Genomic DNA, 23632 nt, shown 5'->3' on the forward strand with positions numbered 1-23632 from the left:
TTTGACTGGTACTGTCAAAGGTAGGGATGGGTACCAAAACCCGGTATTAAACGGGCCCCGGGGCTAAATTATGAAAGACCGTAGTATCGATAAGCTCCAACGTTATCAGTTCTGCTTTCGATACTGGAGAAATTAAGAAAATACATTTCCTATTTATTGTTGCTGCATAAACATTATCTTGCACATTTTAACTCACCAACCGTTTCTAATTTGCAATAAGATTAAGCCATTCGTCTATGATGCATTTTCGCTCTTCCCAATCCAGAAGAGAGATCAAAACACAACAATGCAATAATGATAATTCAACACATGAATTTTTTTTTTTTTTACTGTAGGGAGGAAAACAAGGCACTCAACCCCAAATATACCCCTCCCTCCAGGAGTTACCTCAGTGATACATTCATTCCTACCTGGCATGGTGTAGAAAATGCCAATGTAATCACTGAGCTGAAGGACGTGCCAAAGCTGGCCATGGCATCAGACCAGCCTCTGTCAGGACCACTATCTCACTGTTGCAGTGCACTACACAAGCCAGGGCAGTGTAAAACAGAAGGTCCTCCACACCAGGGCAGTGTACAAATCGCAAACTGGCGAAGTAGTGGCAAAGGAGATCTCAGGCATTCTGGAAGAGTTTGAGATAGAGGCAAGCAAGATTGTAGCTGTGACTGTTGATAATGCTGGCTATATGGATGTTGCCATCAAGAGGCTACACATCCTAAAGATAGGATGCTTTGTGCACACATTGAATCTGGCATCGCAGAAAATCTACAAAGTTACTTCCATTGATAAATGGGCAGCCCGAATCAGAGCAGTGGTCGTGTGGTTCAAGAGATTCTCGATGTCCAGAACAGTCTTGAAGGAAAAGCAGCAGCGCCTTAGTAAGAATCAGTTCAATCTATTAAAGTTTTATTTTGAAATTCCCACATTTAACAATTTAATTAAATATTCAAGTGTGCTATAATTAAATGTATGTTATTTTTTCTTGTTGTTTCAGGCCTTCCGCAACACTCACTTATACTTGATGTCAAGACCAGATGGAATCTAGCGATCCAAGCAGCAGCCTTGGACCCACGGCTGCGAAAAGCATTGACCAAGGACAACCTGGACCGTCTGAAGGACGAGGACATCTGTAAGGCTGAGGAGTTTGTCCATCTCATGAGAATCCTCTATACATCCACACTGTGTGTGTCATGTGAAAATAATGCCACCTGTGGACAGATCATACTCATCCTCCAAAAACTGGAAGAGCACTTTACTGTGAAGCATGAAGATAGAATGTTTGTGGCAACCATCAAAGAGAAGGTATGGGAGAATCTCTCCGAGCGCTATCAGGATAAGGACATTCATGCCTTCCTGCATGAGGCCACAGCAATGGACCCCAGATTTAAAGGGAGGCCGGTGAGTGACGCCACCTGGGACAGACTGAGGAAGGCAACTGTTGAGGTCAATGTGACAGGAGCAACACCAATGCTGTTAAAGGAGCCGGGAGCAGACAGACACAGAGCACCAGCAACAGGAGGAGGAGTCTGAAGGAGAAGGAAATGGAGGAGGCAGTCCCTCCATTGTACAAAACAAGGAGTGCCTTGGAGGAGCTGTTCTCAGAGGAGGACAGGGAGTTGAGGTTGACGATCCAACAGAACACCTCGTCCCTCACCCTCAGCGATTGTGTTGACCTAGAGGTCAAGCTCTACAAAGGCATGCCTCCCTTCCCCATGGCTGAAGATCCTGTGATGTGGTGGTGGGAGAAGAGAGCTACTCTGCCCCTCACAAATATTGCAACAAGCTACCTCTGTGCTCAAGGCTCCTCCACCCCTAGCGAGAGGATATTTTTGACTGCAGGGAACACAATAAGCCAGGAGAGGTCCTGACTTATGCCAGAGAAGGCAAATATATTGATCTTTCTCCAGAAGAACTGCTAAGAACTCTTACTCCTTTTGCAGTCTAACTGCATGCCCCACCCGTGTATTTTCTTTTGCAGGAAAATAGTTTTTCATTTGTTTTACATTTCCATCATCACAACATTATTAGAGCCTATAATAGTGATTTGTTCAAAACATCGCTGTTTCTTTTGCTGTAAAATAGTAGTATTTTTTATTTAATTAACATTTCAGAAAATAAAGCAATGTTAATTCTGTTCCTAATTTCTTTCGTAAAAAATAACAAAAAGAACCGATAAGAATACTGTTAAAGTACCAGATCGATAAGCAGTATCAGTAAGAGTAGTAATACTGTTACAATCTTTACGATACCCATATCTAGTCAAGGGCTCCAATACGATTCAGGAACGATTTGTTTTAGTTTTAAATGATTCGGTGTGATTCGGTTTATTTAGAGAACGATTCGATGCGATTCGTTTCGATGCGATGCACTAACATTTGTTGCATACACACTTTCCATTCGAAATAAAAATCTGCTGCTGATCACATTCATCAGTTGGGCTTCTCTGAGCTGGATCTGTCTGAGCTGACTTCTGTGTGTGTGTGTGTAAAAAATGTATGGATACAGTGTATGTACTATGTAGGCACCTGAGCTGAGCCATAAGGGAACCACCCCACTCCCACTATCAGATTAGGGGGGCAATTGCTTTTGTCCCCCCACTTTGGTTCTGAAATCCCCATCACCCACTAATTAACTTGTAATTTATTGAGCTAGTAATGTATCAATATTTATTGTTTACAAATGAGCTATGACAGACAATTAATGTGTCACGCCCTGGTCTGTTTCACCTGTCTTTGTGATTGTCTCCTCCTCCCTCCAGAGGTCACCCATCTTCCCCATTATCCCCTGTGTATTTATACCGGTGTTCTCTGTTTGTCTGTTGCCAGTTCGTATTGTTTGTCAAGCTTACCAGCGCTTGTCCTGTCTGCTCCTGTTTTTCCCAGCCTATCTTTTTCTCGCCCTCCTGGTTTTTGACCCTTGTCTGTCCTGACCCTTAATCCGCCCTGGCATGCTGTCAATTAACTTCTGGGCCACATCCTGACTGATGGCAGCCCATTCTTGCATAATCAATGCTTGGAGTTTGTCAGAATTTGTGGGGTTTTGTTTGTCCACCTGCCTCTTGAGGATTGACCACAAGTTCTCAATGGGATTAAGGTCTGGGAGATTCCTGTCCATGGACCCAAAATATCGATGTTGGGTCCATCATGCTGGAAAAGGCATTGTTCGTCACCAAACTGTTCCTGGATGGTTGGGAGAAGTTGCTCTCGGAGGGTGTGTTGGTACCATTCTTTATTCATGGCTGTGTTCTTAGGCAAAATTGTGAGTGAGTCCACTCCCTTGGCTGAGAAGCATCCCCAAACATGAATGGTCTCAGAATGCTTTACTGTTGGCATGACACAGGACTGATGGTAGCGCTCACCCTGTCTTCTCTGGACAAGCTTTTTTCCAGATGCTCCAAACAATCGGAAAGGGGATTCAGAGAAAATGACTTTACCCCAGTCCCCAGCAGTCCAATCCCTGTACCTTTTGCAGAATATCAGTCTGTCTCTGATGTTTTTCCTGGAGAGAAGTGGCTTCTTTGCTGCCCTTCTTGACACCAGGCCATCCTCCATAAGTATTCATCTCACTGTGCGTGCAGATGCGCTCACACCTGCCTGCTGCCATTCCTGAGCAAGCTCTGTACTGGTGGTGCCCCGATCCCGCAGCTGAATCAACTTTAGGAGACGGTCCTGGCGGTTGCTGGACTTTCTTGGGCACCCTGAAGCCTTCTTCACAACAACTGAACCGCTCTCCTTGAAGTTCTTGATGATCCGATAAATGGTTGATTTAGGTGCAATCTTACTGGCAGCAATATCCTTGCCTGTGAAGCCCTTTTTGTCCAAAGCAATGACGATGGCACGTGTTTCCTTGCAGGTAACCATGGTTGACAGAGGAAGAACAATGATTCCAAGCACCACCCTCCTTTTGAAGCTTCCAGTCTGTTATTCAAACTATATCAGCATGACAGAGTGATCTCCAGCCTTGTCCTCGTCAACACTCACACCTGTGTTAACGAGAGAATCACTGACATGATGTCAGCTGGTCCTTTTGTGGCAGGGCTGAAATGCAGTGGAAATGTTTTTGTGGGATTCAGTTCATTTGCATGGCAAAGAGGGACTTTGCAATTAATTGCAATTCATCTGATCACTCTTCATAACATTCTGGAGTATATGCAAATTGCCATCATACAAGCTGAGGCAGCAGACTTTAAAAATGTATATTTGTGTCATTCTCCAAACTTTTGGCCACGACTAAGAGATCAATGACTGTCACCACAGTTAAATGCAGTTCGACACTGAAGGAGAGGACGCATCAGTTGTCACAAAAGATGAGGTATTTTTGGAAAGTAGAAAGTATAATATGAGAAAAAAATTGGATCTGGAAACACTGGACAGTTGCTTTAACAAATGTAAGATGCAGTCTGACCGATGCATGTTACATTTGGATCGGTTTGGGGTTCGCAGACTGACGCATTTGTATTTGTAACATTTGAATCAGGGACCGATGCCTGTCGGTGAATGGTTACATCTCTACTATCTAGATACAGTATATGGCTAGTAAGAAGCCGTTTTAGTCTGCGTGTTCGCACAGTGCCATAAACAGTGGTGTTGACACATGGTGAATGTAAAATGCGGTTTCAGTTTATACAGGCTGGTTTAGTGTAAAGAAGTTAGTCAGCTAGGAGTAGTTGGAGGTGTGGTGCTGTGCTTTAAAAAGCAGTGGTGATACATGGCGAATGTTAAAGTACCTGTCCAGTGTTTCCATATTTCTATGAAAAATTACCTATATGAGTGAAATGGTTTTCCTTCCAAAAAATGGTAATTAAGTATGTTAAAAACCAGCTTTCTGTGTAGCCATGGTGTGGGCATGTACCGGACATTACAAATATGCACGCAAGTACACCGCTGATTGGCCAGCTCATCCTCCTCTAGACCGCTGATTGGCCAGCTCATTCTCCTCAGGAGTTTGACATTATACTCTAAGGAAACAGCAAGATTTTTTGAAACGGTCTGTTTAGGATACAAATTTGAGGTGGGGTCTTAAGTGTTTTTTCCCCCTTCAATCAATGCTTTGGCTACAAATACGAGTATAGCACGAGTCCACAACCTTATCTGGATATGAGTTAACAGAATATGAACTTTTAAAAGTTAGATTTTCACTGGACAGTTACTCTCAGATGATACAGTGGTGGTGAAACTAGTAGTTAGTTTGAATAGGCCAGATGGATGTAAAGAGGATTGACCCGTCTCTCTCTATACTTAGGCAATAAGGCGCGAGGGGATGTGGTATATTGGCCAATATACCACGTCTAAGTGCTGTTCTTCGGAAAGTGCCTGGATACAGCCATTAGCCGTGGTGTATTGGCCATATACCACAAACCCCAGAAGTGCCTTATTGCTATTATAAACTGGTTACCAACATAAATAGAACTGTATTTTTGTGTCATACTCGTGGTATATTGTCTGATATACAGTACACATGACTGAAATACAGTTTTAGCCAATCAGCATCCAGGACACAAATTACACGGTTTATAACACTAAATGATCTGTCCCTCTTCTTTCTATGCATTCTAAATGACCCGTCTCTCTCTCTCTCTCTCTACTGTATATGGCATTCTATTTGACCCTCTCTATGGGATTTCAAATTAACTATTTGAAATCAATGTCTAGTGGGGACACTAGAATGTATGTGATTGCATTTCTTCAATATCCTAGTGTCAGCTGATCTACCCCAATATATATATATATATATATTAGGGGTAGATCAGCTGACACTGGGATATTGAAGAAATGCAATACCATTTGGAATGAAACTAAATACACTGTAACTCAAGTCCACCACTGCCTGGGTTCCAGTAGCTGAGTAATTATTTCTGAAATATTTCTCATGTATTGAAACTCATTTAGAACTAATTTAATTATAATTACAGCACAAATCCGATAATGTAATTCCATTTCAAACCCCAGGAGTTTTTCAAACAAGCCAAACTGTAAAGATGTAAAGTGTGCATATGTTGCGTGTGTGTGTGTTTTACTGACCTGTGGTGTGTGTGTTGTCAGTGTTTTCAGGCTCTGCAGTCCTTCCTTGAGGCTCTTTACTTGGCTCTCCAGCTGCTGTTTGTCCTCCACAGTCTTCTCCATCTCTGCCTCCCGCTGTTTCATTTCTTCACACATCTTCAGCAGTTGCTGCAAACAGAGAGGCGATACAGTTAGCCACGGATACTATTTAACCCTTCATTTTCTGCTACAGAGGTGGCACAGCTAGCCACAGGTGCTAACTAAGGGTCTGCTACAGAGAGAAGGCACAGTTAGCTACAGATGCTAACTAATCTTTAAAAGACACAAATGTTAACTAACCCTTAAGACAGAGGAGGCACAGTTAGCCACAGATGCCTGCTTACGACAGGCATATGCCACATGCTAGTTATTAACCCTTTATGCATCAGCTACAGAGAGGAAACCAAGTTAGCTCTTATGTTTCAGGATTTGCTATCGAGTAGGAACTTTGAGCTCATAGCTTATCTATCTAGTCTCTCTGGTGCTGCAAATTAGAACCACGTAGGAGCTGAAAAGTCCTTTCTCCTTATCCATTTCAGCTTACCCATCACAGTCTCAGTTGGGTTTAGGCTGAAATACGCAAGTATAACATGACTCACAAGTGGAAGAAATTCACAGAACCCGGGTACACTCAAATCACCTGCTGATAATATTTTATGGTAATTTGCCAGAGCCTGCATGATAACGCAATTTAGTATGGAGCAATAAGAAGCATCCAATTGGTCTCATTTTAATCTATTCACTTAATCTTTTCATGGAAATGTTAGAAATGTAATTACCATCGGTCTATTCAAATGAGCAGGAGGACGACACATGCTCAAAACCAACATTAAAAAAATATATATTTAGATTAACTATGACCGTTGACACCTGGATATTTGATGACCCAGCAGGTGATGGGAGCAACAGATTGCCTGCCTCAGAGGGTTGTTTATCTTAGCAACAGTATGATGGTTGTTTTCTCTGAGGGAGATTTTAATAGAAAACCCTTCAAGCTGGGTCGGTATTGGTTTCTGTGGAGCGTCTAGGACAGCGGAGTGATCCGATTCTAGAAGGACTCTCTCCCTCTGAAGTCTTTCTATTGTTCTTTCTATTACTCTCGATCCGTCCACCTTACTCCGCGTGCATCCCTCTGCTGCTCTTGTTTTCAGCTTGCATCTCTCCCTACCACTCTCTCATCTCTTTATTAGTGCTGTGTGTATGTGTGCACGCGCCTGTGTCTGTGTGATTGAGAGGGCAGTTCTCTATCCACCTCCCTTAAAAGTGACTTTTCATCTAAACCCCTTGTCGCCCCAGAAAGAAAAACCAACAGACTATGACTCTCATCAGCTAAAATCTGCAGGACTTATATCTGTATAAAAATGCCTGTGGAATTGCTTGAAATAAATCCAAAGTAGGACCTGCTGCAAAAAGTGAAGCTATAGCGTGTGTGGTAGAAGTATACCTTCTGCATGCCCTGTAGTGCCTGTTGTAGAAAGGTTAGTTGTTGCTGCCTGCAGGCGTCCTCTTCATTGTGCTGTGGAGGAGGGTGTTCTTGGTTCTTGCCTTGCTCCTGCTTCAGCAGCTCCACCTCGTTTCTGTAGGCATCCAGCTGACAGCGCAGAGAGTCATTCTCCTCTTTCAGAGCCTCCGCCTGGGACACAGGGCCTACACACACACACAAGAGACATAGAACATCACAACTGCAGTAGCATAACGTCACACTGTATAAACAGCCTTCCAATGTCTATTGATGATCTGAGGACATACTGCAACTCTACTGCAGAGGCTTTGAAATCCTAACCTGTCCTATAATGAACAGACAGGAGAGACAGTGTGATGAAAAATACTCGTGAAATCCTAACGTGTCCTATTGAACAGACAGGATGAGACTGTGATGAGAGCTACTCAGTCCCTGTTCCTTTGGGCTTTGATAGAAGAGTCTTCATTCTCCAATGCTGTCTCAGGGGACATGTGTGATGTAAGTAGAGGGTGTGTTTGTGTAGCTGAGTTGGAGAGATAAGACCTGAGAGTGATTGTATAAGAGAGGCCTAGCATCATGTGTGCGTGTTTGATTGAGCATGGAGACTCATGCTGGCTTCTTTGAATCAGGCATCGGGTCTGTTTGAACCAAGAGATACAGACTTCTAAGACACAGAGACCTCTGAGTCATCCAACTGCTCTGGTTAGTGTGTGTGTGTGTGTGTGTGTGTGTGTGTGTGTGTGTGTGTGTGTGTGTGTGTGTGTGTGTGTGTGTGTGTGTGCGCCAGCAGCAGGGAGGTTTTGGGTGAGGTGTATATTAATCAGGGAGCCTCATCAAGTTGCTGTCCGGGGTAGCCAACCGATTCCCCCTCCACAGCGTGACAGGCTTTAGCATCGACTCCAGCAGCTCAGCACAGGGCTGCTGACAGGAGAGAAGCACCAACACATTCCCACTCTATACTGCATGAATGTAGAAGCACCAACCCATTCACACTCTACACTGTGTATGAATAGGACACCTAACCATTAGCATCGATTAGCTTTTAAAGAAACAGACTGGGTGGGCTCCCCCTGTGTTCCTGGGCTACAAGGATCCCTAGCAGGTGTGAGCTAATGCTGTAAATATGAAGGGGTGTCACAACACCTGTCCCCCCCAGCACATCCTGTGCCCTTCTCCACAGCGTTCCCATCCAACATTGTGACAGCCTCCTGACAACGATTGTTATCTGTGTTTTCTAATAAGCAAGGTCGCACATGAAAAGAGGTGGGAATCCGGAACTGGTAGGCTGATGATAACGTTTGCATATATCTGCATAGTAACGAGGGAGGCTGTCATATTGGCAACTGGCAGAGATCACAACGATTAACAAGCAGAAACTAAAAGACATGAAGGGGTGGGGGGGGCAACCAGAGGGTTTCTGGCACCAATATCTCCGGTGCCACCTTCCGCCGATGTTCCCTTGAGCAAGGGACTTAACGTAACTTTTTCTACATTTTGTTGTATTATAGCCTGAATTGAAAATGGATTAAATGTAGATTTTTTTTGTCACTTGCCTACTACACACAATACCCCATAATGTCAAAGTGGAATTAGGTTATTGATTAAAAATGAAAAGCTGAAATGTCCACAGTCAATAAGTACTAAACCACTTTGTTATGGCAAGCCTAAATAAGTTCTGGAGTAAACTTTTGCTTAACAGGTCACATAATAAGTTGCCTGGACTCACTCTGTGTGCAATAAATAGTTTTTAACATAATTTTTGAATGACTACCTCATCTCTGTACCCCAAGGTCCCTCAAACGAGCAGTGAATTTCAAACACAGATTCAATCAAAAAGACCAGGGAGGTTTTCCAATGTCTTGCAAAGAAGGGCACCGAATGGTAGATGGGCAAAAATAAAAATTACAGTTTGGATGGTGTATAAATACACCCAGTCACTACAAAGATACAGGCGTCCTTCCTAACTCAGTTGCCGGAGAGGAGGGAAACAGCCCATTGATTTCACCATGAAGCCAATGTTGACTTTAAACAGTTACAGAGTTTAATGGCTGTAAGAGAAAACGGATAAACAACATTGTAGTTACTCCACAATACTAACCTAATTGACAGAGTGAAAAGAAGGAAGTCTGTACAGAATGAAAAATATTTCAAAACATGCATCCTGTTGTCCTGACTCTCAAATCAGATCAAACTTTATTTGCCATATGCGCCAAATACAACGAGTGTAGACTTTACCGTGAAATGCTTACTTACAAGCCCTTAGCCAACAGTGCAGTTCAAGAAGAAGAAAATATTTACCAAGAAGGCTAAAATAAAAAGTAATAATAAAAAGTAACACAATAAGAATAAAAATAATGAGGCTATATACAGGGGGCACCGGTACCGAGTCAGTGTGCACCGGTACAGGCTAGTTGAGGTTCTCTGTACATGTAGGTGGTGGTGAAGTGACTATGCATAGGTGGGGCGGCAGGTAGCCTAGTGGTTAGAGTGTTGGACTAGTAACCAAAAGGTTGCACAACTGACTTGCCTAGTTAAAACTTATTCTGGCTGCAAGGGAAAGTGTTGAGTAGCCAGTGAAATCGTGCCCATTTCAAACGGCCTCCTACTCAATTCTTGCTCGTACAATATGGATATTATTATTAATATTGGATAGAAAACACTCTCTAGTTTCTAAAACCGTTGGAATTATTTCTCTGAGTGAAACAGAATTCATTTGGCAGCACTTTCCCTGACCAGGAAGTGAAATGTCAGAAATATGTGTTCTGTTCAACTTGATGCCTATATATGGTCATGACACTTAGGAGTCGACTTACACTCCATACGCCTTCCTCTTGGTCTCAAGAGGATGTGAGAGAAGAAATGTTGTGTTCATCTTGGTCAGGGGTGGAATAAAAGCTATTTCTTTGACGTGACCGTCCACTTCCGGTACTCTGAAACGCGCGACAAGGAAGTGCCATTGCCTTCTGTTTTGCTGCCGTAATAGACGAAAACTATCCCCGGCTCTGAATTTTTTTGATACATGTGAACATATCATCGTAATGTATGTTTTTTCAATATAGTTTAATCAGATTATTGAATTTTTTCGGGAGTTTTGCCGTGTTCCGTCCTCTGACTGTGTTTACGTCGGTGAGATTTGTGCCACTCGGCAAGTGCCAATGCTAAGTGAAGAGGGAAATTTGCCATTCTGAATCCAAACAACGACTCATCTGGACAGAGGACACCTTGATCAACATTCTGATGAAAGATCAGCAAAAGTAAGAGCCAATTTATGATGTTATTTCATATATCTGTCGTGCATGTTGACTGGTCGTGGGCGCCCAAGTTTTTCTGGCTAATGCTGCTATGCTAATATCACGCTACATTTTGTTTGCGCTGTAAAACATTTAATAAATCGGAAATATTGTCTAGAATCACAAGATGCCTGTCTTTCAATTGCTGTACACTATGTATTTTTCAGAAATGTTTTATGATGAGTAATTAGGTATTTGACGTTGGTGTCTGTAAATATTATGGCTGCTTTCGGTGCAATTTCTGATTGTAGCTGAAATGTAAACTATGAATTATACCTGAAATATGCACATTTTTTGAAAAAAACATATGCTATACAATAAATATGTTATCAGATTGTCATCTGATGAGGTTGTTTCTTGGTTAGTGGCTATTTTTATCTTTATTTGGCCGAATTTGTGATAGCTACTGATGGAGTAAAAAACTGATGGAGTAAGAAAAGTGGTGTCTTTTGCTAACGTGGTTAGCTAATAGATTTACATATTGTGTCTTCCCTGTAAAACATTTTAAAAAATCGGACATGTTGGCTTGATTCACAAGATGTGCACCTTTCATCTGGTGTCTTGGACTTGTTAATGTGTGAAAGTTAAATATTTAAAAAAAATATATTTTGAATTTCGCGCCCTGCACTGGATGTTGTCATAAGTGTACCGGTGTCGGGCTGCACCCCTAACAGGTTAAAGAAAGATCAAATATATATATTTTTAAATAAATAAATAAAAAGGTAACAAAGAAACAGCAAGTAGCAGCACTGTACATGAGGGGGGTCAATGTAAATTGTCTGGTGGTGATTTTTATGAATTGTTCAGCAGTCTAATGGCTTTGGGTAGAAGCTGTTGAGGAGCCTTTAGGTCCCAGACTCGGCACTCCGGTACTGCTTACCGTGCGGTAGAAGAGAAAACAGTCTATAACTTGGGTGACTGGAGTGTCTGACAATTTTATGGGCTTTCCTCTGACAACGCCTATTACAGTGCCTTGCAAAAGTATTCATCCCCTTTGGCATTTTTCCTATTTTGTTGCATTACTGCCTGTAATTTAAATAGATTTTTATTTGGATTTCATGTAATGGACATAAACCAAATAGTCCAAATTGGTTAAGTGAAATTTTAAACATTACTTAAAAAAAAAAAATCTTTAAAAAGAAAAACTGAAAAGTGGTGCATAATAAGGTCTGGTGCAGAAGTCACATAATTAGTTAAATATAAAGTCCACCTGTGTGCAATCAAAGTTTCACATGATCTGAGTCTTTATACACCTGTTCTGAAAGGCCCCAGAGTCTGCAACACCACTAAGGGGCACAACCAAGCAAGCGGCACCATAAAGACCAAGGAGCTCTCCAAACAGGTCAGGGACAAAGTTGTGGAGAAGTACAGATCACGTTTGGGATATAAAAAAATATCAGAAACTTTGAACGTTCCGCGGAGCACCATTAAATTCATTATAAAAAATGGAAAGAATATGATACCACAACAAACCTGCCAAGAGAGGGCTGCCCACCAAAACTCACAGACCAGGCAAGGAGAGCATTAATCAGAGAGGCAAAACAGAGACCAAAGATAACCCTGAAGGAGCTGCAAAGCTCCACAGTGGAAATTGGAGTATCTGTCCATAGGACCACTTTAAGCCGTACACTCCACAGAGCTGAGCTTTACAGAAGAGTGGCCAGAAAAAAAGCCATTGCTTAAAGAAATAAATAAGCAAACACGTTTGGTGTTCGCCAAAGGGCATGTGGGAGACTCCCCAAACATATGGTAGAAGGTACTCTGGTCAGATGAGACTAAAATTGACCCTTTTGGCCATCAAGGAAAATGCTATGTCTGGCGCAAACCTCCACCTCCCATCACCCCAAGAACACCATCCCCATAGTGAAGGATGGTGGTGGCAGCATCAATCTGTGGGGATGTTTTTCATCGGCAGGGACTGGGAAACTGGTCAGAATTGAAGGAATGATATATGGAGCTAAATACAGGGAAATACTTGAGGGAAACCTGTTTCAGTTTTCCAGAGATTTGAGACTGGGACAGAGGTTCACCTTCCAGCAGGACAATAACCCTAAGCATTCTGCTAAAGTAACACTCGAGTGGTTTAATTAAGGGGAAACATGTAAATGTCTTGGAATGGTCTAGTCAAAGCCCAGACCGCAATCCAATTGAGAATCTGTAGTATGACTTCAAGATTACTGTACACCAGTGGAACCCATCCAACTTGAAGGATCTGGAGCAGTTTTGCCTTGAAGAATGGGCAAAAATCCATGGCTGGATGTGCCAAGCTTATAGATACATACCCCAAGAGACTTGCAGCTGTAATTTCTGCAAAAGGTGGCTCTACAAAGTGTTGACTTTAGGGGGGGTGAATAGTTATGTACCCTCAAGTTTTCTGTTTATTTTTGTCTAATTAATTTGTTTCACACAAAAAGAATATTTTGCATCTTCAAAGTGGTAGTAGGCATGTTGTGTAAATCAAATGATACAACCCCCCCCCCCCCCCCAAAAGGCAACAAAATAGGAAAAATGCCAATGGGGTGAATACTTTTGCAAACCACTGTATATAGATCCTGGATGGCAGGAAGCTTGGCCCCAGTGATGTACTGGGCCGTTCGCACTACCCTCTGTAGCACCTTACGGTCAGATGCCGAGCAGTTGTCATACCAGGCGGTGATGCAACCGGTCAGGATGCCCTCGATGGTGCTGCTGTAGAACCTTTTGAAGATCTGGGGATCCGTGCCAAATCTTTTCAGTCTCCTGAAGGGGAAAAGGTTTTGTTGTGCCCTCCTCACGACTGTCTTGGTATGTTTGGACCATGATAGTTCGTTGTCGATGTTAATTGGGGCCTGTTCAGCCCGCCTTTTCCTGTAGTCCACGATCAGCTCCTTTGGGTTGCTCACATTGAGGGAGAGGCTGTTATCCTGGCACCCCGCTGCCAGTTCTCTGACCTCCTCCCTATAGGCCGCCTCATCGTTGTCGGTGATCAGGCACACTGTTGTGTCGTCAGCAAACTTAATGATGGTGTTGGAGTCGTGTTTGGCCACTCAGTCATTGGTGAACAGGGAATACAGGAGGGGATTAAGTACACACCCCTGAGGGGCCCCTGTGTTAAGGATCAGCGTGGCAGACGTGTTGTTGCCTACTCTTACCACCTGGGGGCAGCTCGTCAGGAAGTCCAGGATCCAGTGGCAGAGGGAGGTGTTTTGTCCCAGAGTCCTTAGCTTAGTGATGAGCTTTGTGAGCACTATGGTGTTGAACACTGAGCTGTAGTCAATGAACAGCATTCTCAAATAGGTGTTCCTTTTTTCCAGGTGAGAAAGGGCAGTGTGGAGTACGATTGAGATTGCGTCATCTGTGGATCTGTGGGTCATGGGTGTCTGGGAGGTTGCTGTTGATGTGAGCCATGACCAGCCTTTAAAAGCACTTCATGGCTACCGACGTGAGTTCCACGGGGCGGTAATCATTTAGGCAGGTTAGCTTCGCTTCCTTGGGCACAGGGACTATGGTGGCGTGCTTGAAACATGTAGGTATTACAGACTCAGTCAGGGAGAGGTTGAAAATGTCAGTGAAGACACTAGACAGTTGGTCCACGCATGCTTTGAGTACACGTCCTGGTAATCCATCTGGCCCAGCAGCGTTGTGAATGTTGACCTGTTTAAAGGTTTTGTTCACATCGGATACCAAGAGCGTTATCACACAGTCATCCAGAACAGATGGTGCTCTCGTGCATGCTTCAGTGTTGCTTGCCTTGAAGCGAGCATAAAAGGCATTTAGCTCGTCTGGTAGGCTCGCGTCACTGGGCAGCTCACGTCTGGGTTTCCCTTTGTAGTCCGTAATAGTTTCCAAGCCCTGCCACATCCGATGAGCGTCAGAGCCGGTGTAGCAGTATTCAATCTTAATCCTGTATTGACGCTTTGCTTGATTGATGGTTCGTCTGAGGGGCTGGCGGAATTTCTTATAAGCTTCTGTATTGAGCGAATCACTGGTACTTCCTGCTATAGTTTTTGCTTGTAAGCAGGAATCAGGAGGATAGAATTATGGTCAGATTTGCCAAATGGAGGGTGGGGGAGAGCTTTGTATGCATCTCTGTGTGGAGTAAAGGTGGTCTAGGATTTTTCCCCCCCTGGTTGCACAGAAGCCACAGTGACATGCTGGGAAAGATTTGGTAAAACTGATTTAAGCTTGCCTGCATTAAAGTCCCCGGCCACTAGGAGCGCCGCTTCTGGGTGAGCATTTCCAAAGATCAGGACAGTGGATCAGCGTCTACAGAACCCTCTCACCCGCAGAGGGGGGGAGGGATTGATGTTGTGGTTTTATGACACCTCACGTCGATTGTAAATTGTAATGCAGCAGATGACTCCTTTCTGGTCTCTAGTATGGTTGAATGGAATGTCTTTTTGTTACAGAAGAGTTTGCCGCCCAAAACTTCAACATCAAACAATGAACCCTGGACAATACATTTCAGCATGTCATTCCCGAATGTTGGGAATGATAAGAGACGGAATATGGAAAATGAACGTCTATTTTTTGATGTCATTAAAAATTGTATAAAGACGTTATAACGAAAACATTGTAACTTGAGCTTTTACACTGTGTATATCAGGTTTACATCCTTTACGTGGTGTAGAAAATATCAAAGATGAAGAGAACGTTTTTTTGTCGATAGGATTGTGATTTTAGTTCTCTAACGGCATCATAGTAATTAGGATACTTTGCCTAGTAACTAGCCACGCCCCAGGGAGGTCAGAGACGAAAACACCCCCTTTTTACAGAGGGTATAAAAGTTCAGAATTAACATACCAGACTAAATGGACCACAAGCTGCAGCTAGGTCTACATTTGTCACGACCCTGGAACTCAACACGAGGTTGAAAAAGACAAACTAACCTCTAACAATCAATGCTACGGTTGAGTAGCTGTTCTAAGTACTGTATCTAAGAAAGTTAATTTAAGTAGGACCATCCGGTTATTCTCTTCAAATCATCGTTGTCTACACTGCTCTCATCACCTGTTTGCAGATCATCGAAACGGTTGATTAGCTGTCCTCAGAAGACCACTCTTCCAGAATGAGTGCAAGTAAACAGACAAATAATAAGAAGGACATTGTGACATCTTGTGGACAATCAGAGACTTACACCTGCGAATGAAGGAGAAGGCCATCCGAAGAAGAAGGCCCAATCGAAACCCTTCTCACAAAGCGGAACCCTTTTCACCAAAGCGTGGGCCCAACAGAGATACCCGACAAACACATTCAACACGTAAATACATGCATTACTTCTTACACAAAAGAGCGGCATTCGGGGCAGGTATTAGGGTTACTGTGAGGGTATACAAGTGTTGCTTCTCTTTCTCTCTTGCTTTCTCTCTCTCTTTAACTCTCCATCTTGTGTAACAAGTGTCATATTGTTGTCTAACCTTATTACGTTTCTAATCAATAATCTATACCGTGTGTGTGTATCCTGTGTAATCATTTAGTTTGTTAGTAAATAAATAATCAAATCAATTTGTGTGGTACGGAATGACTAGAAAGACTCGCGTTTGTGCATATTCACGAAGTCTGCGACGTTCAGAATGAGACTGATATGAGGAAATGATCAATTAGTGACTGTTATTGATAACCATACAGTTGAAGTCAGAATTGTACATACACCTGAGCCAAATACATTTAAACTCAGTTTTTCACAATTCCTGAATGTGAAATGTCAGAATAATAGCAGAGAGAGTGATTTATTTCGTATTTTATTTCTTTCATCACATTCCCAGTGGGTCAGAAGTTTACATACACTCAATTAGTATTTCTGGTAGCCTTCCACAAGCTTCCCACAATAAGTTGGGTGCATTTTGTCCCATTCCTCCTGACAGAGCTGGTGTAACTGAGTCAGGTTTGTAGGCCTCCTTGCTCGCACACACTTTTTCAGTTCTGCCCACAAAATGTATATAGGTTGAGGTCAGGGCTTTGTGATGGCCACTCCAATACCTTGACTTAGTTGTCCTTAAGCCAAATTGGCCACAACTTTGGAAGTATGCTTGGGGTCATTGTCCATCTGGAAGACCCATTTGCGACCATGTTTTAACTTCCTGACTGATGTCTTGAGATGTTGCTTCAAAATATCCACATAATATTCCCACCTCATGATGCCATCTATTTTGTGAAGTGCACCAGTCCCTCCTGAAGCAAAGCATCCCCACAACATGATGCTGCCAACCCCGTGCTTCACGGTTGGGATGGTGTTCTTCGGCTTGCAAGCGTCCCACTTTTTTTCTGTTTGGCCATAATGGTCATTATGGCCAAACAGTAAAAATTTTGTTTCATTAGACCAGAGGACATTTTACTGTTTTGCTGTGGATATAGATACTTTTGTACCTGTTTCCTCCAGCATCTTCACAAGGTCCTTTGCTGTTGTTCTGGGATTGATTTGCACTTTTCGCACCAAAGTACGTTCATCTCTAGGAGACAGAACATGGCTTCTTCCTGAGCGGTATGACGGCTGCGTGGTCCCATAGTGTTTATACTTGCGTACTATTGTTTGTACAGATGAACGTGGTACCTTTAGGCGTTTGGAAATTGCTCCCAAAGATTACCCAGACTTGCGGAGGTCTACAATTTTTTTCTGAGGTTTTGGCTAACTTCTATGGATTTTCCCATTATGTCAAGCAAAGAGGCACTGGGTTTGAAGGTAGGCCTTGAAATACATCCACAGGTACACCTCCAATTGACTCAAATTATGTCAATTAACCTATCAGAAGCTTCTGAAGCCATGCCATCATTTTCTGGAATTTTCCAAGCTGTTTAAAGGCACAGTCAACTTGTATGTAAACTTCTGTCCCACTGGAATTGTGATAGTGAAATAATCTGTCTGTAAACAATTGTTGGAAAAATGTGTCACGCCCTGGCCTTATTATTCTTTGTTTTCTTTATTATTTTAGTTAGGTCAGGGTGTGACATGGGTAATGTTTATGTTTTATTGGTTTTGGGTGTTTATTTGGTAAAGGGGTTATGGGGTGTAGTAGATGGTTTTGTGTTGAGTGTATATGTCTAGCGTTGTCTATGTTGGTTAGTTATCTAGGAGAGTCTATGGTTACCTGAATGAGTTCCCAATTAGAGACAGCTGATTTCGGTTGTCTCTGATTGGGAGCCTTATTTAGGGTAGCCATAGGCTCTCATTGGTTGTGGGTAATTGTCTATGTAAGAACGTTAGTAGCCTGTATGTTTGTGCACAACGTTTGTAGCTTCACGGTCGTGTTGTTATTTTTGTTGTTTTGTTAAAGTGTTTTTGTGTCGTGTTCATCTTCGTGTTAAAATAAAAGAAGATGGCATATTTTCCAACTGCTGCATTTTGGTCCGTTAATCCGCCACACGATCGTGACAGAATTACCCACCATAGGACCAAGCGGCATGGAAGGCGGCAACAGGACCTACCTACACAGGATCTCTGGAGTTGGGAGGACGAATTGGAAAGAGATGGACCTTGGGATCAACCTGGAGAATATCGCCTCCCTCGTGAAGAGCTGGAGGCAGCGAAAGCCGAGAGGAGGCGATATGAGGAGGCAGCACGGAGACAAGGCTGGAAACCCGTGAGTACACCCCAAAAATTTCTTGGGGGGGGCCTTAAAGGGAGTGTGGCGAAGTCAGGTAGGAAACCTGCGCCTACTCCCTGTACTTACCGTGGAGAGCGGGAGTACGGGCAGACACCGTGTTACGCAGTAGAGCGCACGGTGTCTCCTGTACGCGTGCATAGCCCGGTTCGGTACATATCAGCTCCACGTATCGGCCGGGCTAGACTGAGCGTTGAGCCGAATGTCATGAAGCCGGCCCAACGCATCTGGTCACCAGTGCGTCTCCTCGGGCCGGCGTACATGGCACCAGCCTTATGCATGGTGTCCCCGGTTCGCCTACATAGGCCGGTGCGGGTTATTCCACCTCCCCGCACTGGTCAGGCGACGGGGAGCATACAACCAGGTAAGGTTGGGCAGGCTCGGCGTTCAAGGGAGCCAGTACGCCTGCACGGTCCGGTATTTCCGGCGCCACCTCCCCGCCCCAACCCAGTACCACCAGTGCCTCCTCCACGCACTAGCTATATGGTGCGTGTCTCCAGCCCTTTACCACCAGTGCCTAAACCACGCACCAAGCCTCCTGTGTGTCCCCAGAGTCCTGTGCGTCCTGTTGCTGCTCCCCGCACTAGCCCTGAGATGCGTGTCCCCAGCCCGGTGCCACCAGTCCCGGCACCACGCACCAGGCCTACAGTGCGCCTCAGCCGGCAGGAGTCTGCCGTCTGCACAGCGTTGACTGAACTGCTCGTCTCCCCAGCGCCATCTGAGCCATCCGTCTCCCCAGCGCCATCTGAGCCATCCGTCTCCCCAGCGCCATCTGAGCCATCCGTCTGCAATGAGCCTGCAAAGCCGCCCGTCTGCAATGAGCCTGCAAAGCCGCCCGTCTGCCATGAGCCCACTGAGCCGTCCGCCAGACAGGAGCCGCTAGAGCCGCCAGCCAGACAGGAGCCGCTAGAGCCGTCCGTCAGACAGGATCTGCCAGAGCCGCCAACCAGACAGGATCTGCCAGAGCCGCCAACCAGACAGGATCTGCCAGAGCCGCCAACCAGACAGGAGCAGCCAGATCAGTCAGCCAGCCATGAGCAGCCAGATCCGTCAGCTAGCCATGAGCAGCCAGATCCGTCAGCTAGCCATGAGCAGCCAGATCCGTCAGCTAGCCATGAGCAGCCAGATCCGTCAGCTAGCCATGAGCAGCCAGATCCGTCAGCTAGCCATGAGCAGCCAGATCCGTCAGCTAGCCATGAGCAGCCAGATCCGTCAGCTAGCCATGAGCAGCCAGATCCGTCAGCTAGCCATGAGCAGCCAGATCCGTCAGCTAGCCATGAGCAGCCAGATCCGTCAGCCAGCCATGAGCAGCCAGATCCGTCAGCCAGCCATGAGCAGCCAGATCCGTCAGCCAGCCATGAGCAGCCAGATCAGTTAGCCAGCCATGAGCAGCCAGATCCGTTAGCCAGCCATGAGCAGCCAGATCTGTCAGCCAGCCATGGGCCGTCCCTCAGTCCGGAGCTGCAGTCCCTCAGTCCGGAGCTGCAGTCCCTCAGTCCGGAGCTGCCATTCCTCAGTCCGGAGCTGCCCCTTACCCTGGAGCTGCCCCTTACCCTGGTGCTGCCCCTTACCCTGGTGCTGCCCCTTACCCTGGTACTGCCCCTTATCCTGGTACTGCCCCTGACCCTGGTACTGCCCCTTACCCTGGTACTGGTCCTTAGTCCGGAGCTGTCCCTTAGTCCGGAACTCCCCCTTAATGCAATGGGGTTAATGTGGAGGGGGGTCGTTTGGAGGAAGCCTAGGAGGTGGTTAGGTACTGTGGTGACGTGGGGACTACGACCAGAGCCGGAGCCGCCACCGTGGAGGGGAGCCCACCCAGACCCTCCCCTAGACTGTGTATGGTGCGCCCGGAGTTCGCGCCTCAAGGGGGGGGTTATGTCACGCCCTGGCCTTATTATTCTTTGTTTTCTTTATTATTTTAGTTAGGTCAGGGTGTGACATGGGTAATGTTTATGTTTTATTGGTTTTGGGTGTTTATTTGGTAAAGGGGTTATGGGGTGTAGTAGATGGTTTTGTGTTGAGTGTATATGTCTAGCGTTGTCTATGTTGGTTAGTTATCTAGGAGAGTCTATGGTTACCTGAATGAGTTCCCAATTAGAGACAGCTGATTTCGGTTGTCTCTGATTGGGAGCCTTATTTAGGGTAGCCATAGGCTCTCATTGGTTGTGGGTAATTGTCTATGTAAGAACGTTAGTAGCCTGTATGTTTGTGCACAACGTTTGTAGCTTCACGGTCGTTTTGTTATTTTTGTTGTTTTGTTAAAGTGTTTTTGTGTCGTGTTCATCTTCGTGTTAAAATAAAAGAAGATGGCATATTTTCCAACTGCTGCATTTTGGTCCGTTAATCCGCCACACGATCGTGACAAAATGACTTGTGTCATGCACAAAGTAGATGTCCTAACCGACATGCCAAAACTATAATTTGTTAACAAGAAATTTGTGGAGTGGTTTAAAAATGAGTTTTAATGACTCCATCCTAAGTGTATGTAAACTTCTGACTTCAACTGAATATTCTTGAGTTAATTCGGGAGACGGTAACTCGGTAAACAACTTCTCCCGTTGTGCCCCAAATTCCTGATGAGTTAATTGTTACATGATGAATTTAATCCACGAACAAACATAGTAGGTAATTATTCGATAAATAAGAGTCACGTCATGACACCGTGTGCAACAAGGCACTAAAATAATACTGCAAAAAATGTGGCAAACTAATTTACTTTTGTCCTTAATACAAAGCTTTATGTTAGGGGAAAATCCAATACAACACATTACTGAGCACCACTCTCCATATTTTAAGCATAGTGTTGGCTGCATCATATTATGGGTATGTTTGTAATCGTTAAGGACTGGGGAGTATTTCAGGAAAAAAAAGACACAGAACGGAGCTAAGCACAGGCAAAATTCTAGAGGAAAAACCTGGTTCAGTCTGCTTTCCACCAGACACTGGGAGATGAATTCACCTTTCTGTAAAGATCGACGCTGGTAGACGAGAAGCAATTACAGGAAGTGAACATTTAATCATCAACGGACATGGAACATGACAGGACAGCGTCTGGACATGAACACATAATGACATTAATGCTGACACAGGGAACAAACGGGGGAGAAGACAGAAATAGGGAAGGCTATCAACAAAGTGAAGGAGTCCAGGTGAGTCCAGTGAACGCTAATGCACGTAATGATGGTGACAAATGTGCGTAATGAAGGGCAGCCTGGCGCCATCGAGCACCAGAGAAGGAGAGCTGAAGCATGACGTGGGGTGGGAGCCTGCTTAGCCCACCGAGGCAAGAAGACCTCTCGAGCCAGCTAAGGCGGGGAAGCCCAACGAGCTAGCTAAGGCACCCCCGGTTGAGAACAAAATATTGAATCCATTTTGAATTCAGGCTGTAACAACAAAATGTGGAAAGGGGAATGAATACTTTTTGAATGAACTGTAAGTGCCTTTGAACGGGGTATGGTAGTTGGTATCAGGCGCACCGGTTTGAGTGTGTCAAGAAGAGCAGCGCTGCTGAGTCTTTCATGACCAACATTTTACCGTGTGTGTATCAAGAATGGTCCACCACCCAAAGGACATCCCGCTAACTTGACAATTGTTGGAAGCATTGGAGTCAACATGGGCCAGCATCCCTGTGGAACGCTCCTAATATTTTGTGCACTCCGTGTACATAAGGGGTGTCAATCTAATTTGGCGCTGGGGGGCGCATTCAGTCGTCAACTGAAAATGTGTTATATTTCCGTCAAAATGTACAAATAATATTCCTCAATCTGTCGTTTTTGGTATTTTCTATGCTCCCTGACGGTCTAGTTTTCATTTCAATGATTATTAGCTAAGTGTATCCTCTGGAAAAATGTTTAGTAGTGGGGTTTTGGTGAGCTAATCCCCCACTGTATTGGACCCGTAGGCGATATGTTTGTCACCCCTGCTCCATATTGATATTTGACCTGTTATTTTGCCATAAAGGTGCTTTAGAGAAGGGCTTACTGGATAATTGATAGTTGTCTCAGAGTGTCTACCAGCCGTGCACACTCTCTCTCTATCTCTCTCTCTCACAGACACACACTTAAGTGTACAAGTATGCGCGCGCACACACACCGTTCCAGCTGTGAGCATCCCCAATTAGTGGCACACACGCACACACAGTTCTACAAGTACACACGCGTACACACTCAGTCTGGAGAAGCCCATTATATTGTCTCTGCATGGTCTCCTCTCCAACTTAATTTGTCCATTTAGAGAGTGAATGAGATGATGACACTGAGACAGAGGGCTGTGCTACAGAACTATTCTACAACTAAGAAGAAAAGGAAGGAGCCATATCCCAAAAGTGTGTGTGGTGTGTGTTGTTAATGTTAGTTTTTCTATCAGGAGTGTGTGTAGTGTGTGTGTACCTGATTCGTCAGGGTTGTGTGTATCCTCCATATCATCGTCAGACATCTCCATTTCCTCCTCTCGTCTGATACCCATCAGCTCTTCATTCTGCATGTTTCTGATCTCCTGGAGGGAAACAAAAGAACACAACAAAACAGGATTATGACAATGTTCCTTCTGAACTCCTCCTGGGTAGCCTGGCTGCAGACATGGCTCAAACACACATACACATTCAGATAGATACATACAGTACATACACTTGAAAGCTCACAGACACGCACGCACACACGTACAGTGGTTGATGTTGCCCGTGCAAACTGATTTAAGGTTCAGATTTGCTTTCCATCTATATCCGTACGTTTAGGATATTGAGAGGGTGAGCTGATCCTAGAGCTGTACCTAAAGGCAGCTTCTACCCAGAGCGATACACAGAGAACATGAGGAGTGGAGATGAGATAAGACATGATGACAGGTCTCAGATCAGGACTGGGTTCTCCCTCTGCTGCACTGATGGGACAGCAGATAGCAGAGAGCAGCAGCCTGCATGTAATGTATGTCCTATACTGTATTGAGTATAACTGTACTGATATAATTGTCCTATAAGCATACTGCTGTAGCCACTGTGCTGTTGGCTGTGTCTAGCTCAGAGTAGGGTGAACTTCCCCTTAGGGTGTGTTTCCACATAGTCCTCTTTAAAAGAACCGATCTCAATCCTTTCCCTTTGAATGTGGACTCAACTCTTTTTTCACTTCACTTCACCTATTTTGTGGTCCGAGTCCTGTGTGCATTCACATTGCTATGTTTAGAAAGGAACCAGGATCTCCTTCCAACATTCACTCAATGCACTCTTGGTTTTTACAAAGTGCCGGACAAGCCATTCCATCAGATCAAGTTACA

General features: G+C 44.5%; 1 protein-coding gene across 2 annotated transcripts in view; it reads right to left on the reverse strand.

Annotated features, from left to right (window-relative positions):
- LOC129828035 (ecto-NOX disulfide-thiol exchanger 2-like) overlaps positions 1 to 23632 on the reverse strand; it is a 226361-nt gene that overhangs the window by 14882 nt on the left and 187847 nt on the right. For both annotated transcript variants that reach the window (XM_055889449.1, XM_055889448.1), the window contains 3 exons: positions 22756 to 22861; positions 7483 to 7685; positions 6021 to 6167 (listed from right to left, as the gene is read on the reverse strand). In XM_055889449.1, coding sequence (XP_055745424.1) covers positions 6021 to 6167; positions 7483 to 7685; positions 22756 to 22861 — 456 coding nt within the window. The remainder of the gene's footprint in view (positions 1 to 6020; positions 6168 to 7482; positions 7686 to 22755; positions 22862 to 23632) is intronic.

The sequence above is a fragment of the Salvelinus fontinalis genome, chromosome 29 (assembly GCF_029448725.1).
Source record: "Salvelinus fontinalis isolate EN_2023a chromosome 29, ASM2944872v1, whole genome shotgun sequence".
Taxonomy (NCBI): Eukaryota; Metazoa; Chordata; class Actinopteri; order Salmoniformes; family Salmonidae; genus Salvelinus; species Salvelinus fontinalis.